Source organism: Antechinus flavipes, chromosome 6 (genome assembly GCF_016432865.1).
Source record: "Antechinus flavipes isolate AdamAnt ecotype Samford, QLD, Australia chromosome 6, AdamAnt_v2, whole genome shotgun sequence".
Lineage (NCBI taxonomy): Eukaryota > Metazoa > Chordata > Mammalia > Dasyuromorphia > Dasyuridae > Antechinus > Antechinus flavipes.
Window position 1 is genome coordinate 240,230,972 of NC_067403.1, and position 19,767 is coordinate 240,250,738.

General features: G+C 42.0%; 1 protein-coding gene across 8 annotated transcripts in view; it reads right to left on the minus strand.

Annotated features, from left to right (window-relative positions):
• Nucleotides 1-19,767, minus strand: part of PHF21A (PHD finger protein 21A) — a 196,516-nt gene that overhangs the window by 155,893 nt on the left and 20,856 nt on the right. For all 8 annotated transcript variants that reach the window (XM_051964581.1, XM_051964587.1, XM_051964586.1 and 5 more), the window contains 2 exons: nucleotides 9,647-9,689; nucleotides 3,044-3,188 (listed from right to left, as the gene is read on the minus strand). In XM_051964581.1, coding sequence (XP_051820541.1) covers nucleotides 3,044-3,097 — 54 coding nt within the window. In that variant the 5' untranslated portion in view covers nucleotides 3,098-3,188; nucleotides 9,647-9,689. The remainder of the gene's footprint in view (nucleotides 1-3,043; nucleotides 3,189-9,646; nucleotides 9,690-19,767) is intronic.

A 19,767-nucleotide genomic window follows, 5' to 3' on the forward strand; every position in this document is an offset into this window, starting at 1 on the left:
ATTTGTAAGTTGTTTTGTAAATGTCTTTATATAATTCCTACGCATGTTTTAGCAGACAGACTTCTAAGTATTTTATGCTATTTGAAGTTTTTAAAATTGTTTTTATTTTTTTGTTGAGATAATTGGAGTTAAGTGACTTTCCCAGGGTCACACAGCTAGGAAGTGTTAAGTGTCTAAGGCCAAATTTGAACTCAAGTCCTCCTGAAGTCAGGGCTCGTGGTCTATCCACTGCAACATGTCCCCTACAGTTATTTAATGGATTTTCTTTTTCCATATCTCTTCTTACTAGATTGTGTTGATGATACACAGAAATATTGATGATTTATGTGCAGTTATTTTATATCCTACAACTTTATTAAAGTTATTAGTCTTTGTGACTAGTTTTTTAGTTAACTTCCTAGGATTATCTTAGTATACCATCACATCCTCTGCAGAGTGACAGCTTTATTTTTTCATTGTCTATTCTTATTCTTTTCAAGTGTTTTTACTTAAAGATTTACTCCACAACTTTTCTCCATCTCAACAGAAGGATACATTCTGAAAGTGTCTAGGAGAACAATTCATGAAAGCAATTAGGAAAAAAATAGAAGAACAACAGCTGCCCTGGACAAGTATGACATCTTCATCTATGATAAACCTAAATCATTGGTTCCACAAACATTTCAGCATGTGCTACATACAGCGACTCAATCCAGGCATCTAAATTATGCTCTCTCCACAATCATATTCTGAATTACCAAGTCATCTTTTAAAATATTTCTTATTCAGAAAGTTCCATTTCAGCCCTGAGGCTGAACCGATGAACTGATGCCTTCTTCAGTTGATAAGATCTGAGGTTTTCCAAGGTAATTAAACCAGAATAATGGGATATCTCCAACTTATTAGTATATAATCCAGGGTCTGGTATATTTTAGGTGCTTAATCAATATTGTTAATTGATCCTCTCTTAGTGGTATCAGAATTAAGACCAAACAAAATGAAATCTCCATGTAGATATTTACACACACCTATGAGTCTTTGCATTCCAGACTCCCCAAGTCTCTTCTGAAGGGAAGCACACCAGTGGTGGCTGCATGTTGAAAAGCAAACACTGGGGACCTATCTGTATACAGCAGCCCGTTCTCTGGCTATTGCTGAGTCTAAAAACACCATGGGAACAGCAGCTATTTAGGTCAAAAGGGGGAGAAGGACACTGAATCTTGCAGCCACAGAAGGGAACCAATTAAGGAGACTGACTGCATTCATCCAAACTAGATTTTACCTGGGACACTGATTTTTGTGACAGCTCACTAGATCTCCATTATCTCTTATTCAAAAGTAGAAACTTTCAGGAGGAGCCCAATACAAGCAAAAACCACTTGAGCTCAATTGTTACTAAGCCTACTTCTTATAATAACTTTTTAAGGCATTCTTTGAAGATTGCCTTCTAAGTTCTTATCCAGTTTGATTCTAGGTTACCTGGCAAATCTAGTGGTTATGAGAAACACAAGACAGTATTACACAGCCACCCTGACCACTTTCAGAAGTTCAAGGTTGCTCAAGAAAAGTTCTTCATGAGAATTTTTAAAAAAGTTTTCTTGCTAATTGTACAGCTGGGGATTACCTTTCAGATAAGATAATGTAGGCCAACTTTCATAATCGTAAACTTTTCAAAACCATAAATGTGAATCAGCATTGTCAGTGCATTGAGACACTCCACCTTTAGATGATAATGGGATCTGATGGAATATGTTTTGAAACACAAATACAAGATCCAGCTAATATCTAAAATAGGCCATTCGGCTTTATCTGTGGCTTTATCTTATAAAGGCTCATTATGTGATAATTTAAGGTGGGCCTTTTGCTTTGATTAGTGCCATAAATATAATTTAAAAGTTTGCTCAGCCTAGCTTCCGGTAAAAAATGTGAAACTTGTGAAATACAATTACATTTTTATTTACTAGTGTTAATCAAGGCTTTAGGAACATAAAATGGACTTTAAGATTATCAACTATATAAGATGAAACTGAAGTTTGGCATTTTCCTAATTAACAAAATCTCAAGTAAGATTCTTCCACATAAACCATATGCTTCAGACAGCCTGAAACAGCTAGAAAAGTTTATTAACCCTTACACATTATAGGCAGTTATCAAATGTTTTAGTAAAAGAAAAATCTTCAGCTAGAGATGCTTGGGATCGTAGTTTTAAGAGCTGTGAAAAGTTTGGGTGGGCCATCCCAACACAAAGGTCTCATTGACATCATCTTCAACAAGTGGTTTTTCAGCTTGTCTCTACCAGTAGTGAAAGAAATCTCACTCCCTCTCATTAGACAAGTGTATGACATCCCTAAAATAGTTCTAACTGCTAGGAAGCTCTTCTGTGTAATAAGCCAGATTTCTGTCTTCCCAGCACTGCTGACTTTTGCCCCTGGAACCACAGGAAATGCGCCCGCCCCATCTGGTACCTGTCAGGCTTTTGACTATTGAGAGACAGTTGTTCCGTGCCCTTCCCCCAAGTCCTTTCTTTTCCAAGCTCAGTCCTCCCCAGTCTTCCAAACTGCTCCCTCTGACAATGTGGATGAGATTCTGGTTGTCCCTCAGTGTCACTTTCTGCAACATCCTGGGGATGCTCTGACTAGGCCCAAGCGCAGTCTGGAGGCCTGGAAACCAGACATCTTGTAAAGCATCTCAGAGTAGAGGAGCCTCTATGGGCGGCCGCACTTAGCTGATTCCTGGGCTGCTTTTTAAGTACGTCTACTCCCACTCTCCCGGGAGCAACTCCCTTGTCAGATGCCTCCTAACTGTCGGTCCCCAAGAGTAGGCTCTCTTGTTCTATTCATCTTGGTATCATATCTACTAACTAGCCTAATATGTTGCCCGTCCTTTGTGATTAATACATATTTGTTTCAGATCACTAAATTTGCTTAGTGCTATTAATAGTAGAACACAACTCATAGTTAATATTTTAAAAACAGATAAAAACAGCAAGAGGGCTGTGTACTAAAATTGGCTATTACTTGATAATGATATTTGGGAGAAAAAAATACACAAGAAGAGAACTTACCTGATGAACCTGAATTTCCACTTTAAGGGCCTCCTGTAGAGTCTGCAACTCCATCCTCTAACTTCTCCACTTTTTCTAATGTTTCTGCTAATTCTACAGTTTCTTCAGTCTTTGTTCAAAATGCTAAATGTCTTCTCACTTGCAGCTGTAGATCACAAAAATTACATTTGATAAAGAAACATATTCATAGCAATAATATAAACACCCAAAACACAAAACTTGCATAATACGGGATAAATTCCACACTTAACATTAACTTTCCTGAAAGTTAAGAACAAATTGAGCATAGGCAGAATGGATTCCTATTAACCACTGAATTTATTCTTGTGAACATTATAGTGTTCAATACTTTGTTTAAACACTTCCAGCCATGAATAGTAGTCTCTCTCCCTGCACTTAAACACCATATTAAGCAAACTTCAAAATACTGTCATCTGAAGAAGGCCAACTCAGAGAGGGAAAGTTCTCCTGCATTTCTATTTGTAGGAACGGGGAGAAGAGGAGATGTTATACATTCCAACAGTTTCACAAAGGCAGGGTGTTTGGCAAAGAGATCGGAGAGAGAAGAGGGTTATAGCGGGTTGAAGGGGAGATTTCACTAATAAAACAGACAAAACTACACTCCTGGGAAAATACTTTTAAAGCCCAGAACTTTGGAACACACACAAAATTGCTAGAACCATTAAAATATTAAGATATTAAAACATTATACAAAGATTGCTGAACATGTGTAATAGTCAATTTTTAAAAATCTGATCATTTTCAATACCAAATGGGCTCAAACTTCTTTAATAGTTTATGGTTCCCTTTTCATTTTTTATTTATGTATATTTTATACATATTTTTTTAATTGGATATACAGAAAAATCAAAATAGCTTTAACTAAAAACTGAAGTTGCATTTTTATGTTTTCTTTGAAAACAAGTTTAAAAATTTAACTAAAAATGTTTCTGTAATATTTTCTGTTCACTCAAGTTCTAAACTACAGCTGAGGACAAAGAGATAGTTGTAGTACAGAAGAGGCCTTGAATCTGGAATTAAAGAATCCAGATGTTAATTCTGGCTTTACTACTTACTACTCTGTGTGTTACTTTGCCTCTTTCCGTCTCAGTTTCCTCATCTGTACAATGTGGTCATGGGAGTAATTGATCTCAGAGGTCAGGAATACCATCAAAAAAAGTTTAGATTTTTTTTTTAAATACCAATAGCAGTAATTAGCACCATGCTGATTAGTGAACTGCTGACTAGCTCAACTTGTGTGTCCTAAAGATAAACTACAGCTCTAAAAATGTAGAAGGAAAGGTGAAGGAGCTATCAGCAAATTTCATGTGGCCCAATGTATTCCTTAGCAATAGAAAAAGTCAGGCTTAACATGGAGGTTCTGTGGGTCGATTTTGAGCCCAGCCTCCTGAAATCCACAGCTCATCGTCAGGGATGAACTTCTAACAGGGACATTTATTTGGCAAAAAGTTGTCAATTGTTCACCTCACTTGGAAATGAAATAAATGGTTTTTAAAAGCAATTATAAAAATACTCCAAACTACTCATGCTGAGATCCCATCCCTTCTTCCCCTCGGGCAGCACAGATCCAAAGCTGGATGGAGCCTTGCAGGCCATCTCATTCAACATTTCTTCTTGTAAAGGAAGAACTGAGGCCCCAAGAAGACAGGAGAGTTACCCAAGTGCCCCCAAGATTAAGGGACAGATGGCACACATCTGAACTCAAGCCTTCTGCCTCTAAAACCATTGTTCTTTGATCTTTTCCAAGACCAAGATAGTATGAAGGGAACCCTTGAAAGTAAAACTGTTTTAAGTTTATATAGTTCATTTTACTATGGCCTGCTTATTGTATAACAAAGGATGTATTCTTTACTAAATTTACTAAAGACAATTTATAAATGTAATTTGTTCCAAAAGAAGCTTGAGCTTAACTGTTTTTAATATTTTAAAACTAACAAATGTGGTGCTTTAGGATGAACCTAATCATGGCCACAGAGCGGGTACAATGAGTTAAGGTATGCTGCCTTTTGTCGCCCCGACACAAACATCTCTCTCATTATGCAAACAAAGAGTCTTCTCTATGATCCAGCCAATGCAGATCACTTCCACAAAGCTAAATAGCACCAATCAAGACGCCTAAACTATTCTTTTTTTTTTTTTTAACTAACATTATTAACATCGCCATTTGGCTAATAAGGTAGTAGAATCTCTACTTTAAAAATCTGTATTGAGAGAAAGAGGCACGGCAAAGACTAGAGAAGTGAGGGAGAGGGGTATAAAGGGAAAGAGAAAGGGAGGAAGGGAGAGAGCGACAGAGACAAACAGAGAGATGTGGGAGAGGGAGGCACGAGCACCAGCACTTTACCCTACACCCAGGAAGAGAATCCCTTTTCCCACCCCATGAGTGAGAGCGCTGCTCAGAGAGACAGAGGAGGAACTGCTGGAAGAGACAATCCAGAACCCAGCGATGCTGCTGCAAGGGCCGGCAGAAGGTCGGGACAGAACCAGGGGTCACCGCCACAGTAAGTAAGGGGGCACGTTTAGCCAGGAAAGGGCCTGGGAAGGAGCGGGGTGACAGGCAGAAGAAACGGGAGAATGGGAGAGAAGAGAGTGGTCAGCAACGCCGCCTGCTGCAGGGGCTGGGGAGACAGAGAGGGGCTCGCTGCAACGGCAGCCGTGAGGTCATGGGCAGCTTGGAAGAGAGTGCTTCAGGTGAGTGATGAAGTCCGGCAGGCAGCCTGGAGCTATATGAAGCCCCTAGAGTAGACAGTTGGCATTTTCAACAGGTCTAGGGCCTTGGCGAGACGCGATCCAGCAGGAACAGCGGGAGTCAACGACGGCTTGTTTCAGGGAAGCGCTGGTAGAGCTTGAGTACGAATGCAAATGTACTATTATTGATATTATTGCGCTTCCGCATTACGATTGTGTTTCAATAGTTCTTACTCCCTCCTCTTAGGGCAGTGCTGAGCTCTCCCTGCTTCCTCCTCGGGCCTGGATCATGTTGTTCTCCTTAGGAAAGCTCTCCAGAGAGGATCTCCTCAGTCTACTTAAGGCCTTCCCCCAGGCCTTTGTCTATCTGTGGGTACCACTGCAGCAGCTGGCTATCTTTTTCTATCATCTTTTCACTATACAGCTGGCTTATCTCTCCTTTTCCAATCCCGTATTTATGGCTAACATCTCTTATACTGCATCTTGAAAACCACCGGTAACATCTGCAAGTCTGTTCTGCATCTCTCCTTTGGCTTTTGGGTCACCGGTACTTTTGATTCTTTGAAGACTATCTCATACTTCACAGCTATGCACAAGTTGGAGAATACTATGGCTTTTAACAAATAAGACGGATAGGTTTTGGTATCTGGGATCCCCTGGAATTAATGACACTGGTGTCCAATCTTCTATATGGAAACTAGCTTCCTTTCATCTTCTTAATTCAATTCTAGATTAAGTTCGCCGCTCTGTTGGCAGAGCCAATCCTGCTAAAGGTTAAATGTGTTTCAGAGTCTGGATAACATGACTGGTCATCCACTTGTTTTTTCCTGTGTGGATTGTCAGGTCAAGCTCTGAAATGGTACCATGAACTGAAGTCCTATATTATTCCAGACCTTATGTAACGAACACAAGATCAAACATAAACCAGAACACCTAAAAGACCTCACAATGAACAGGAAGGCCCCTCCAATTTGGTAGTCTCCAACTTTTATGCCCAATTTGATAGTGGTAATCAGAAGACCAATGCACCTTTTCTGTGGCTATTTCTATCAGGGAACCCTCTATCATTTCACCACATGATTAGGAGACAACTTATGGGAAAGCAGTTTTTTAAAAAAAAAATCAAAACACACACGATCTCCACATTTCTCAAATTGTGTTACTGCAAAGATATAGTCTATTAGAGAAAATGGCTAATTGAAATATATCTAAACACTAATATTTTCATCAAGGATAGTTTTTAAAGCAGAGATCATTCTCAAAGATTCTACAGAAATGGAAAGTAGAAATATGAAGCACATATAAGTTACTAATGTTCTCCTGTTTACTTTGGGGGGGGGGAATAATGTCATTTTTTCCCAATCATTTGATAGTTTCCCTCATTGAAGTATCTCAAAAATGTACCTCAAGCACAATCCAACTGTTTTTCTCAATTCCATCTTCCTAAATGACATTTCTGTCTTTTCATATACCTTAAGTATTGAGGAATTACAAGTTCAAATATGGCAGATCTACTCTCATTTGTGACAAGAATGGATTGTTACAGAAACACTGGCAAATTAGTCCTATTTTCCAACCATTTCATGGTTCTTACCATGGGATCCACAGAGTGATTTGGGGGGAGAGGGGGTGCTGCACATTAATGTGGAAGAGAAAAATTCCATCTTTATTTCAATGTAATTGTTTTCCTTAGTAATCTTACATAATAGGTTTTGCATCTAAAACTTTATTTTGAGAAAGAGGTCAAAGCTTTCACCAAACTGAAATGGGTAGAATACGCAATAAGTTTAAGAAGCCCTGAATATACCATTCTACCTTCAGTTTCATCTACAAAAAAAAAGCTTTTGGGGTGATCTGGTTTAGTTGTGGCTCATGCCATTAGTTATTATTACTTTGAAATACTTAAATAATCCTTACCATACAAATGCCTTCATAAAACAACATTAAAAGACTGAATAATGATGATCACTACTATTTATATATATTTTAAGGTATTACACATATTAACTTATTTGATCCTTACAGTGGATTGTGAGGTGGATACTCCAGGTATGATTATCCTTTTACTGGTCAGGACAAAGGCTCAAGTTAAATGACAATACTGCTAATTCAGTGCCAAAGGTAGGAAATAAATCTGGGTCCCAATTTACTTTAAGGCTAGCACTCATTTCACTGTTACCTTTTCATGTTATTTCTATGTTTATCATTTAGTAATTTTTTCCAAATATTCCAATATAGTTCCAGAATATATCAAAAACACTATGAAAACCACAGAATGTCCACTCTTGCTTTGAAGGCTAGTTAGATAGAAATACCATAGTTTTAGTTCTAGAGTTATAGTGGTTAGCAGCAACAACACCTACACCAACTCAGCTGAATAAAACATTATTACAAATCACACCATTTTGCCATAAAGTTCTCAAGCTTTTCACCTAGCCACTGTGCCTTCTCTCCATGGATTATATACACCGGACTATACATTAAACCTCCCCCTTGCTCCCTCCACCCTTACCTCCCATGACCTCCCTGCACTGTTAGAGAGTCCGACGGGCCCTGGCTTGGCTGGGAATAATCATGACCCTACGGCAGCAGCAGTCAGGGCAGGCTCCTCAGCCCCGTCCCTGGGCCACCGCTGTTGCTGGACCCTGTGACGGAAGCAAACCTCTCTTTTCTGCAGCCGCCCGACGTCCCACCACCAAGCTGCCGGCGCTCTGCTCCAGTTCTGACCAGACAAGGGCCACGTTCCGTCCCTAGAGGTGCCTGGCAATGGACGTGCATGCACGCCACGTGCTGGAGTAGAGCAGGATGCTAAGGAGGACAGGGCCTCGGGTGGGGCACTGCTTAGCAAAAGGCTGTTCCATGACCACTGACTGCACGGCCAAGCCCAACGCCTTGCAAAATACACGTCCTTCATTGCAAGGGTAAAGGGCCAAGCTTCCTTTAGCACAACCCATCACTACAAAGTTAAGGGAAGGTTTCCTGAGACACCTCAGGTGATTAGGGATGCAACACCATCCATTTTTAAAGCACTACACCTGCGACAGAGTGGCACCCTAAAAACTATGAAACTCAAAGGAGGTCTCTAACTTTTGCATTAAGTTACTCACCATTTAACAGAATAAAAAAAAAGAGGGGCTTTGTCAGTAGTCTGTCAAAGATCTAACTTTATTTATTGGTTGCAGAAGTCCAAAATTTTGGGGGGAAAAGGGGAGCTGTCAAAATGTATTCTTCCAAAAAGAGATGATGTTCACGTGATGTTTGGCCACTAAACTCTTCTATACAAATTATAAGGTGTCAAATTAGATATCCAAAAAGTCAAGTGCATGGTGACTTAAAAGATTTAATTTGAACTAGATTAAAAAAAATTTTTTTACCAAAAAACATATACTATTATTACCTTTCTCCTCTTGCCCCCCAAACTTTCTCTTCATTAAAAACAATGCAAGTATAAACACTTAGAAATTCAATACTATATACAAAAATCAACGAAACACAAAGTTAAGAATGTAAATAAATGTTTAAGAAGCAGGAATTTTCAAGTCCCAGTTACATTAATCCAGTCATTTTGCACATAAATTAAGGCCCTTACATTTAAAAGCATATTAAGCAATACAAAACACAATGGAGGCCTTAACTTTTGAATTTTTTGACACTTCAATTCTTAAGCTCAACCATTACATTAAGAACACTTTTGGCAGAGAATACCTTTACATTTGAACAGATTATTAAATATAGAATCATGCCAGGTTTGTAGTATTAGTGGAAACACAAATGCATCTAGATAACAGTCACGTAAAATTAGATAAGAATTCACTTTCACTCAGTGCATTTCTGGAATAAAAGTCTTTACAAAAATATACTATCTTGGATTATTACCCATAAAGCAAGACTTACCAAGTTTTGGAAAAGTCAGCTCTCCTTCAGCTCTCTGGTCCCCCTATTATAGACAAGAGAAAAAATAATTAGACTTAACAAGTAACATCTGATTTTGAGAAGAAAAACATGCAGCAAAACTTTAACGATAAGAGACTAAATTGAAGTAGATACAATAAGAAAAAAATCTAAGGATACTTTAATATTCCCTTCTTTCTAGTTTATTTTTTTTTAAGTCAAATGAGTAGCTGAGGTTACTTTTTCCCATAAATTATTAAGAAATGAAATACACCTGGTGTCTCTTTATTTGGATAAAATAAATAAAAACATATTAGTTAACCCAGTCTTATCTCCAACTAATGGCCTTGTTTGTTATTTTACATTTTAAAAAACTATTAAATTAGTATAGGTAAATCTAAAGTGAACTGGCTCTTTTCTAACTCTTTTGACTATCCAAGGTAGGAAACTGTATTTGCATTTAAAATCTGTAACATAATAAATTAAAAATATATCCTGAATTTGCACGTTTGCATGCACACATAGAAATTGAATCTCCTCAATCTCTCATTTTTCATTTCTGAAATTAAACCAGAAATTAAAAAAAAAAAAGATTTTCCATAGTTCACATCCCTAATGAGTGACCAAGCCAGAAGAAAACTTGGGATCTGCGAATCCCTAAGCCTCTGTTTTCAGACTGTAAACATTTATTGCCATTCCCAATGTCCACAAATTCCACTAATTCTGTTTGACTGTCTGGGACCTTTACGCCATGTCAAGATCAGAAGAAGCAGCCTTTTTAAGGCAATTGGCAAAAAATATCATTTGTTTTGTTTCACCCTAATTCTCTTACTTGAAAGTTTTATTTTTCTATTTTAATATACTCTTATGAATTCAAGGGTATCTTCCTTAAAAGTTATCTTCCTGATGATCTGTTAATACTAAATTACTTAAATCTTCTACACTGGAGGTGCCAAGCATGGCTGCCCCAGCACTCCCTAATGCAGCCCAAACCAGATTAAAATGTAATTGGGAAATATTTAACAAATAAATAAAAATACAATATAACAGAGAATATTACATTTTAAAACTAAATCAATACACAGCCCTCAGGGATACTTCTGTATGGATTAGTGGTTCCTGTTCCTATCTGAGTTGAACACTACTGGTCTACACCACACTCCTAGCTTATACATGCACTCCTTGACAGCAAGGACTTATTGATATTCCCCTAAAGCACAGTGTATTTTAGAGGAAATAGGGGTTAATTGTCTTTATTTGATCATTTAAGGATATTCAAGAAATTTTTAATTAAAATGCCACTTCCAAACAAACAGCAATCATTCCCTACTCAAAGCTATTTATTTCATCATTCCATTCCATTTTCATTTCTCTTTATCAGCCCTTTTTAAAAGTTTTCAGGCCTTCTAAGAAAGATGTAGAGGGTTATAATTTAGGAGTTTTAAATAGAGATTGACCCCAAATTAGAAGCAACTGTTGATTAACTGATAAAATAAATCCATTTAAGTATAATTTAAAACAAAATAATAATCATAGCAATCATAATAATAGCATCTCTGTAGGGCTTTAAGGTTTGCAAAACACTTCAAAAATATTAGCTCATTTAATACTCACAACAACCCTAAGAGGTGGGTGTAATTATTATAGTCATTTTATAAATGAGGAAACAGAGGCAGAGAATATAGTGAGGTGCCTTGCCCAGGTCACACAGCCATTAAGTGTCTATGGCATTATGTAAACTCAGGTTTTCTTACTCTTAAGTCTCAGGCTCTAGAAGGGGCTACATAAAGCAGCTTTTTTATGGTGGCAAAGAACTGAAAACTGAGAGGATGCTCATCATCTGAGGAATGGACAGAATGTGATTGTGCTGTAAGAAATGACGAGCAGGTGGATTTTAGAGAAGCTTGGAGAGACTTACATGAAATGATACAAAGTAAAATAAGCAGGACCAGGAGAACATTGTACACAGTAACAGCAAGACTGTGCAATAATCAATATGGATGACTTAGCTCTTCTCAGAAATACAGTGATTCAACAATCCCAAAGCACTCATGATGGAAAATGTCATCCATGTCCAGTGAAAGAACTATGGAGCCTGAATCCAAGCATATTTTCACTTTTTTGTTTTTTTTTTCCCCATAGATTTTCCCTTTTGTTGTTTCTTCTTTCATGACATGATTAATGTGGAAATATGTTGAACATGATTGTACATATATGACCTATATTGGATTACTTGCCATCTTGGAGAGGGGAGACGGGAGAGGAGAGTGGAAGTAGAAAAATTTTAAACTTAAAACTTATTTAAAAAAAATAAAGTTGAAAATTATCTCTGCATGTAATTGGAAAAAATAAAAATAAAAAGGGCTATATAAGCCAAAAAAGGTAGTAGAAAGATTCAGAACATGAGAAATGTGAAGAAGGATAGATCCCTTTCATGTGGGATAGTGATGTTAAGACTTGGCTTCTAAAATAGGCCCTGAAGGAAGGGAGAAACTTCTCTGGTAGGTGGGAAAATCTGTTTTAGGCACGTGACAGGACATGAGGGAAGGCCTGGAAATGAAAAGAGTCCTGCTGACCTAAAATATTGAGTCCATGCATGGAAATGTTTGGGATAAGAATGGAAAGGTAAGTTATGGAGGATTTTACAGGCCAGAATCAATCGTATGTATCTTATTCAATAGGTAAAAGGAAGACACTAAAGGGTTTAGGATAGAGGAAAGATATAAACAGTGATATACTAGAAAAACTAATTGTGCGGTGAGTAATGTAAAAGGACTAAAGAGACCATAGGTGTGAAAATATTAGGGCTTAGGCAAAAGCAGCTGAGAAAAGACAATTATAGAAAAAAGACAGAAATAGACAACAAACTGACTGGATCTGTGATGTATTATGAAATGTCAGAGATGACACGAGCCAGAGAGGATGTTGCTATCAAGAGAAATAGATTGGGGCGTGAGATTGGTGGGGCATAAAGAAGGAGAGGGATGTTGAGGCTGGCTTTGGACATGTTAGATTTGATGTCTTGGTGGGGAGCCTCCACTTAGATCATGAGTGAGGAACATCCAGCCCATGGACCATATATGGCCCATAAAATCATTTGGTTAGCCCTGTGATGACGAGCTGAAAGCGAAGTACAACCTCCCGCTGCTAAAGTTTTTTGTATGGTCCGAGAACGATGTTATAAATATCCAAAGGGCCTTTGGCAGAAAAAAAGGTTTCCCACCCCCGATTTAGATGGAGATAATTCAAAAGAAAGATGGGAAAACGGGACCAGACTTCTGGGAAGAGGTTGAAGACGGAGATAAAAATGTGAAAGTCATCAGCATCCCCAACACATCTTCTTGCCAATATTAGGTCCCAGAGTTCATCCTTAACTGATGAAGAAGAACAGCAGAATTTTGGGGCTAGAAGAAGTTTTTGAGATTATTCAGTTCCTCTCCTTTGTTTTTCAGATAGAAAATCCAAAACTCAGAAAGGTTTATGTGTCTTGCTCAAAAGCCACGGGCCATTAAATGGGGGAGGCTGAGGATCAGCCCAAGGCTCAGGCCAGAGCCAGCTTTCTCACAGGCCCAGGGCCACTCCTCTTTAAGAGAACAGGGCCTGGCACCGGGGACCATCCTGCCAGCACAGCAAAGGCCGGCAGTCCCAAGGTGTGCCCTTCAAGCAGGGGCTGTGAAATCTGAATGAGGCCAGAGAACAAAGCAAATCGATGTCAAAAAACAAACACACAAACACCACATCGAGTCATCAGAAAACACCGAAGTGAAAACACGGCTTTAAAGAGAAGCTTTTCTTGTCACAGGGGAAGAGGGAGAAACTGTTTGGGGAGTGAAAAAGGAGAAAAGCTTAATAGTTCATCTATATTTAAACAGGAAGACTGAGGGTCACATAAAATACTGAAATCCTTTGGTCCAGCTGCCAAAGCACAGGACCTGCTCAATCCCCTGCCTCGGGTCACCACAGTACTCCTGGCAGCCATCCTCATTCCTCCTTCCCTCCGCAGCTCAGGACAAGCCGGGCCTCCCTCCCACCTCACCTGGCCCCCCATACTCCCAGGACCATTAACTTCCTCTGAGGTTCAGCTAGCTCCTTTGCTAGGAAGTCTTTCCTGGTTCACCAGGTACTTCCTCAATTATCCTGCTCTTCCTCAATGGAATAAATGCTTTCCTTTCCCCACTCCCAACTCTGCCCCATGGCCATGCCATAGCCAGACCACAGGTTCTTTAAGAGCAGGGGCATTTCTGGTTGCTTAAGAAATGTTTGCTGAAAGTGGAACAATAAAGTACTATTTAAATGTAATTTATTACTCATCTAAGGTTGCTGTCCATGACCCAATTTGGGGCTTTCCTGGCAGACACTGAGTGGTCTGCCATTTTTTTCTCCAGCTCTTCTGACAGATGAGGCAACTGCAGCAGACAGGGTGACGGGACTGAGCCAAGGCCATACAGCTAGGAAGGGTTTGAGGCAGCATTTGAACTCCAAGCCTGGTGCCCTGTGCGCCCCCTAGCTGCTCTAGGCCAAAAATGGCAAAATGAGGGTCTCCCTAGGAAAGAGGGAGAAGGGAGACAGGACTCCCAGCTTGCACTTCTGGGGTCCCTCCCATCTCTGCCATGCCCCCGTCAGCGGGTATTCCTGAACGACCCCAGCAGCGAAGGAGGCTAAAAACTGCATCTTGGGTTTTCCCAAGGTTTAGAATGGGCTGGAGAGCATGTGCACGTATGTGTGTGCACGTGTGCACTGGGGGGAGGAAGGTTGGGCCGGGACACGATCCAGGAAACTAAGGCTTGGGGAGTGGGGCAGCAGGGGCATCAGCTAGAACACTGGGCCGAGAGCCAGGGAAACTCGTCCTCTTAAATTCACAATCGGTCTCAGACACTTCCCAGCTGTGTGATCCTGGGCAAGGCCCTTCACCCCGTCTGCCTCAGTTTCCTCATCTGTAAAATGAGCTGGAGGAGGAAATGGCAGACACTCCTGGATCTCTGCCAAGAAAATTCTAAATGGGTCACGGAGTCAGATATAACTGAAACACTGAACAACAACAAAATCCAAGTTACTTCTACTTGACCTCCCTGAATCTAAATGTTGTGGTTTAAGTATCATATCCACACACATCTGCGTTCTCTCCCTTTCTCTCCCTTTCTCTCTCTGTCAATAAAGTTAAATTAAAAGTTTAAAAATTCACATGTTGATTTTCTGAAACTTTACATGTGTTGTTGGAAAACTACATCCAGGATATATGAGCTTATTTTAAATATCTATTCTTTTTGGAAATTGCAAAAAAAAAAAAAAATAGCCATCATTAGTCCACTGAGTCAGACATAACTTCAGTTCCCAATCAAGTCTCTCATGATCTTTGTTAAATTCAACAATTCAGTGTGAATCTGTGAATTCTTGCTCTCTATCTCGCTAAGCAAAAGGCCTGTGCTAAGTGCTGGGGACACCAGGAGACTGGCTTAGATTCTCAGAAGGGGTGGGCCATTCTCGCCTTCCTCCTCCAGCACTTCTTCCACATGTCCCGAATGACTGACACCTGCTGCCCCCAGCCCGCCACCCCAACTGCACCTCTAGAGCCGAAGCCTCTGCTTCTTCCTGCAGGCTTCGCAGACGGGCACTGGACACAAGGGCAAGTTCTTGCCGGGGTGGCAGCAAGCCGGGCAGTCAGACTGGAACAAAGGCGACGCGGAAGAGAGCGACAGGAAATAAATCTGGAAGTGGGGATGGTGTTACAGGCCGGGCTCAGAGCGAAGGGGAGGCTCTGAAGAACTCTGAGTGGGAACTGACTTGGGTCTTTGGAAGATTATTCTGAAAGCCAAGTCGGAGTTGAAGGGAGGAGGAGATTAAATCGGGGAGACCAATTAGAGGAGAAGGCCTGGATCAGAGTAGTGGCTCTGTGAGTGGACAGCAGGAAACCAGGCAAAAACTGCTGTCGGGTGCACTTGGCAAACACTGGGAAATATGGGGGAAGGGGAAGATGGAGGGAGGGCAAGAGGAGTTAGCCACTTGGAGCAGCCCCAAAGCAGGAATTCTAGTTTATCCAAGTGGCCAGTTAAGAGACTGTGGCTGTCCCAAGCCTTCTGCCCCGTCAGACCACCTGGGAGGGAGGTGTTCAGCACCGGGCACAGCTTAGGAAAAATCAGGACACGGTGGCAAGATCTGAGAGAGGGCCTGGGAGGTCACAGCTGTCTAAGCACACAAGACATTAGGGATGGGTGGAAGGACAGAAGGGCAGCCCAAGGGGCCAGGCTTCCTATAAGTATCCCTAAAGGAGACTGGCCTTGTTCTATCCCCACCCCCACCCCCAAGCCAGGCCTGGGAGCAGTGGGTGACCCTGGCAAGGAGGACTGTGCAGACCCAAGAGGAACGGCCTTCCTTAGGAGCAGACAGAAATCAGCCATCAGCTGCTCCTGTCAGGCCCAAGGACATGCTGGGCTGGGGGCAGCTGTGGGGACACCTTTCTCAGCTCAAGTCTACGGTAACAGAAGGCTCCGTGTGCTCTCCAAAGGGAGAAATATGGAGAAGAGTTGAGATGAAAGGGAGAGATAGTGAGTTCCGTTATGTACATAGCAAAACTTTCATCTTTTAATAGTTACCACATTAATCTTATTTTTAAAAACCCTAACAATCCACTATTTCACAGGTACAATATACACTGAGAAAAATGTTTTATAAACTTTAAAGTGCTATACAAATGTCAAGTGGAGGCATTAAGTATATTAAGAATACACTTTTTAATCAACAATAACTGGATCAGACTAAATTATTTAAACCAAACTAATTTAAAATTATCCAATCCTACTGCAAACTTCATAAGCTAGAGCTTAATAGGAAATAGAATAACAGGAAATAAGTTCTTTTATAAGAGACACAATTACATTCATAGATTGCCCCCAAACTTTCAAAGCTAAAGATTTCAATGTCCTCTCCCAGCAAAAAGTAGGAAAGCTCACAGACATTGAGGTCGACCTTTTGATCTGCTTTTTTCTAGCTCAAGTAATGATGAGTTTGATGTAACTAAAATGCAGGCAGCTTCAAGGAGAAGCAAAGGGTCTGAAGCAGATCACAAAAACCCTGACAGAAACTAAAGCCACTGACCACGAGGCGTCCAGCATGGCGAAGAACAGCCATGAAGTGGAACTCCCCCCGATTATCAGAAAGCTTTCACTGCCTTTACTTTGCTTGGGAAGCGTCAGACTCCAGAGACATTGTGGACCGTGTGGCTCTGCACGCCCACCACCCTGTGTCTCCGTGACTCGCTGAGGCTCGGCTGCCTTCTTTCTACGTGAAGGTGCCGGTCCAGACGGCCTCTCAGGTCCTGTTCTGGCTGATCTCCAACAACTGCCCTAAAAACGGGCATCCTCGGCTCCAACCAGCCGGGCCTCTTCCCCGGGCTCCGAGTCTCAGTATCCCCTCCTTCCCCGTGCCTCGCCCCAAGGCCCGGGCAGGAAGCCCCCGGGTCCCCTCCCGAATCGGGGCTAGTGCCCTCTCTTCCCAACTGCCTTCTCTTTACGTTCTCTTACAATCTGTTCACTTGCTAGCCATGGCGCCCATATAAGTCTGCACCACTGTAAGCTCCCAGCAAGGGGGGATTGCTACGTTCGTTCTGGACCTTCAGCACTGGCACCTAGCAGGACCCTTCATACCCTGGTTTTCAGTCCCGTCCAACTCTTCGGACCCCGGTGGGGCTTTCTCGGCAAAGACGCGAGTCTGCCGGGTCTTTCTCCAGCCCTTTTGGCAGAGGAGGAACGGCGGCACACAGTGACTTGCACAGGGTCTGAGGCCGGGCTGGGCCCCTGCGCTCCCTGCACTACGGCGCCCCGAGTCCTCCCTGCCGGCTCCCCAACCAGACTGGGAGAACAGTGTAGCCCCGCTGGGTGACCCAGGGGGCATGGACAAACGCACCTACTGTTCACTCAACACTTACTCCTGGCAAGGCGCAGTACTGGAGACGGCAAGAAAGGCCAGAGGAGCTGGGCTTGCTCTCGGCTAAGTTCGGGGGCCAAGCAAGCTGACAGCTATCCGCCCTAACAGGTTTGCTCTCGTGGAGATCGGGGTGGGGTCAGACCTGGAGAAGCCCTCTACTTCCAGCCTCAGAGGACCAACAAGATCTAACAAATAAGCAAAAATAAGTGTTGTAGATGAATAAATGAAAAAAATAGCCCCAAGAAGGGACCAGCAAAGGTCTCTTGCAGAAGTAGAAATAATTACTTCGCCATAACCAAAAAGTAAAAATTTAATTAAAAAATACAATTGGCAAGACAGACAAACCCCATGATGACACTAAACTACCAGATCTGAGATCTACAATTCTAGCACCATCTGAGTGCTAGAGTTCATTTCAATTAATACAAAGGCAAAAACAGGAGGCGCATTAGCCCTCCAGGAGCTCACATCCTACTAGGAGGTCATACTAGGTACCTAAATACAAGGAAAACTGAGGTAGAGAAGGGTGGTAATAACTGGCAGGGTGAGAGTGGAGATGGGAGAAGGCTTCCCAAGAGAGATGGCACCTGCACCTGGGCCTTTGGAAGCCAAGGATTCCAAGAACCAAGGGGAAGCAGGAGGCAAGAACCGGAGTGTCCCAGGGTACAGAATAGTCTGTCAGGAACTTCGGTGGGACCCCCCAGCTCCTAAGGGCTGTGGAAGGAAGGCAGGAGAGCGAGGGAATTCCCATTTTATCCTACCAGCAGCTGGGAGCCAAAGAAGGCTTGTGCACCAGGAAATCAAACCCTGAAACCATGGGGAGGCAACAAACCGACCCCCCAAACCCAGAGGCCCCGGGTCTCCGCTCCCGAGAGTGCTCCGATTTACGGCGCAGACCTGCGCTTGGGGGCTGATGTCAGCATTGAGATGGGTGAGGAGACTTCTGCCTCATCACGGGCAGGGGGACAGGGATCCTCCTTCTCAGGCTTTCCCGGCTGTAAACACCTCTAAGTCAGCACCATCCTCACTTCAGCTTCCTAATTACAGATCAGAATTCGTGAACCCCCCTCCATCCCCTGACGACCCAGCTCCTATTTTGACAACGCCGGTAACCCCGGGACCCAAACTCTTGCCATCAATAACAAAAAAAACAAGCGAGGTACCGGCGAGGCACGACAAAGGGATCCGGGCTTCTCTGGGTGCTCGGGGATTTCAGCAGGGGCCTCCTATTAACACTAATGGGAGATCTGGGTGTGAAACAGAAGCAGGGGAGGAGATTCAATGCTCAGCACAGCATTTACAGGAGCTTACTTGGGAGTTGGGCTCCCAGCAATGGGATAATAGCCCCAAATTCTGGTGTCTCTAAGGCACATGGATAATTCAAACAGTCACTAAGGAAGGTCACTGGTAAACACCAAATTAAGAAATAGACAAGAAAAAGCTTTGTCCTCCCAAATTTAAAACATTTTAAATACCAAGGGAATCCTTTTTAAAACAAGCTGAAGAAACTAGTGAAACAAAGACACTAAGAAATCCCCTCAAACACAAAAAATTCAGGAGGATTCCAACCAAAACAAAACAAAGCCGCACACTCCCAGAGCTCGGTTAGCCCAGCAAGAGCCAAAAGTCTGTCCAAAAGCACAAGTGACAACGAAAACTCCGCCCCCAACGGCACCAGAAGCCACTACAATCCTTGCTTTTCAAACCCATGGGGCTGCATGGCCGGCCCAGAACTCTCCGAGCACTTCCAGACAAGCCGGCCCGAGCTGCCAAGGAAGGACCCCAACTCCAGAAAGAAAACGGTCGCCCCTTTGGGGTGCTGGCCTTATTTCTCAACACAGAACTGCTGCATTCACCAGGCTGGAAAATGAGCAGGTGCCTTTCAGGCTGCAGAAAAATTAGTGAGTCTCGTACACACACAAACACAAACACGGAGAGGGTGATGTTCTTTCACCTGAGGGGACTTAAGAAATACAAGGCTTTGCTGCAGGCCTACAGAACTCAGAACAGGCCTGGCCTTTTTCTCATGCCGAAGAGATACAGGACAAAAAAGCCAAGACTTTATCCCAAATCTACACTTCAAAGGCTAAAAAAATTAACAGCATTTATTCGGATCAAGTAGCCCTGGTGACTGCTTAATCCATTTCTAAAAGAAAAAAAGGAAAAATAGGACTCCAACCCAACAGAAAATTAGAATCTTCTCT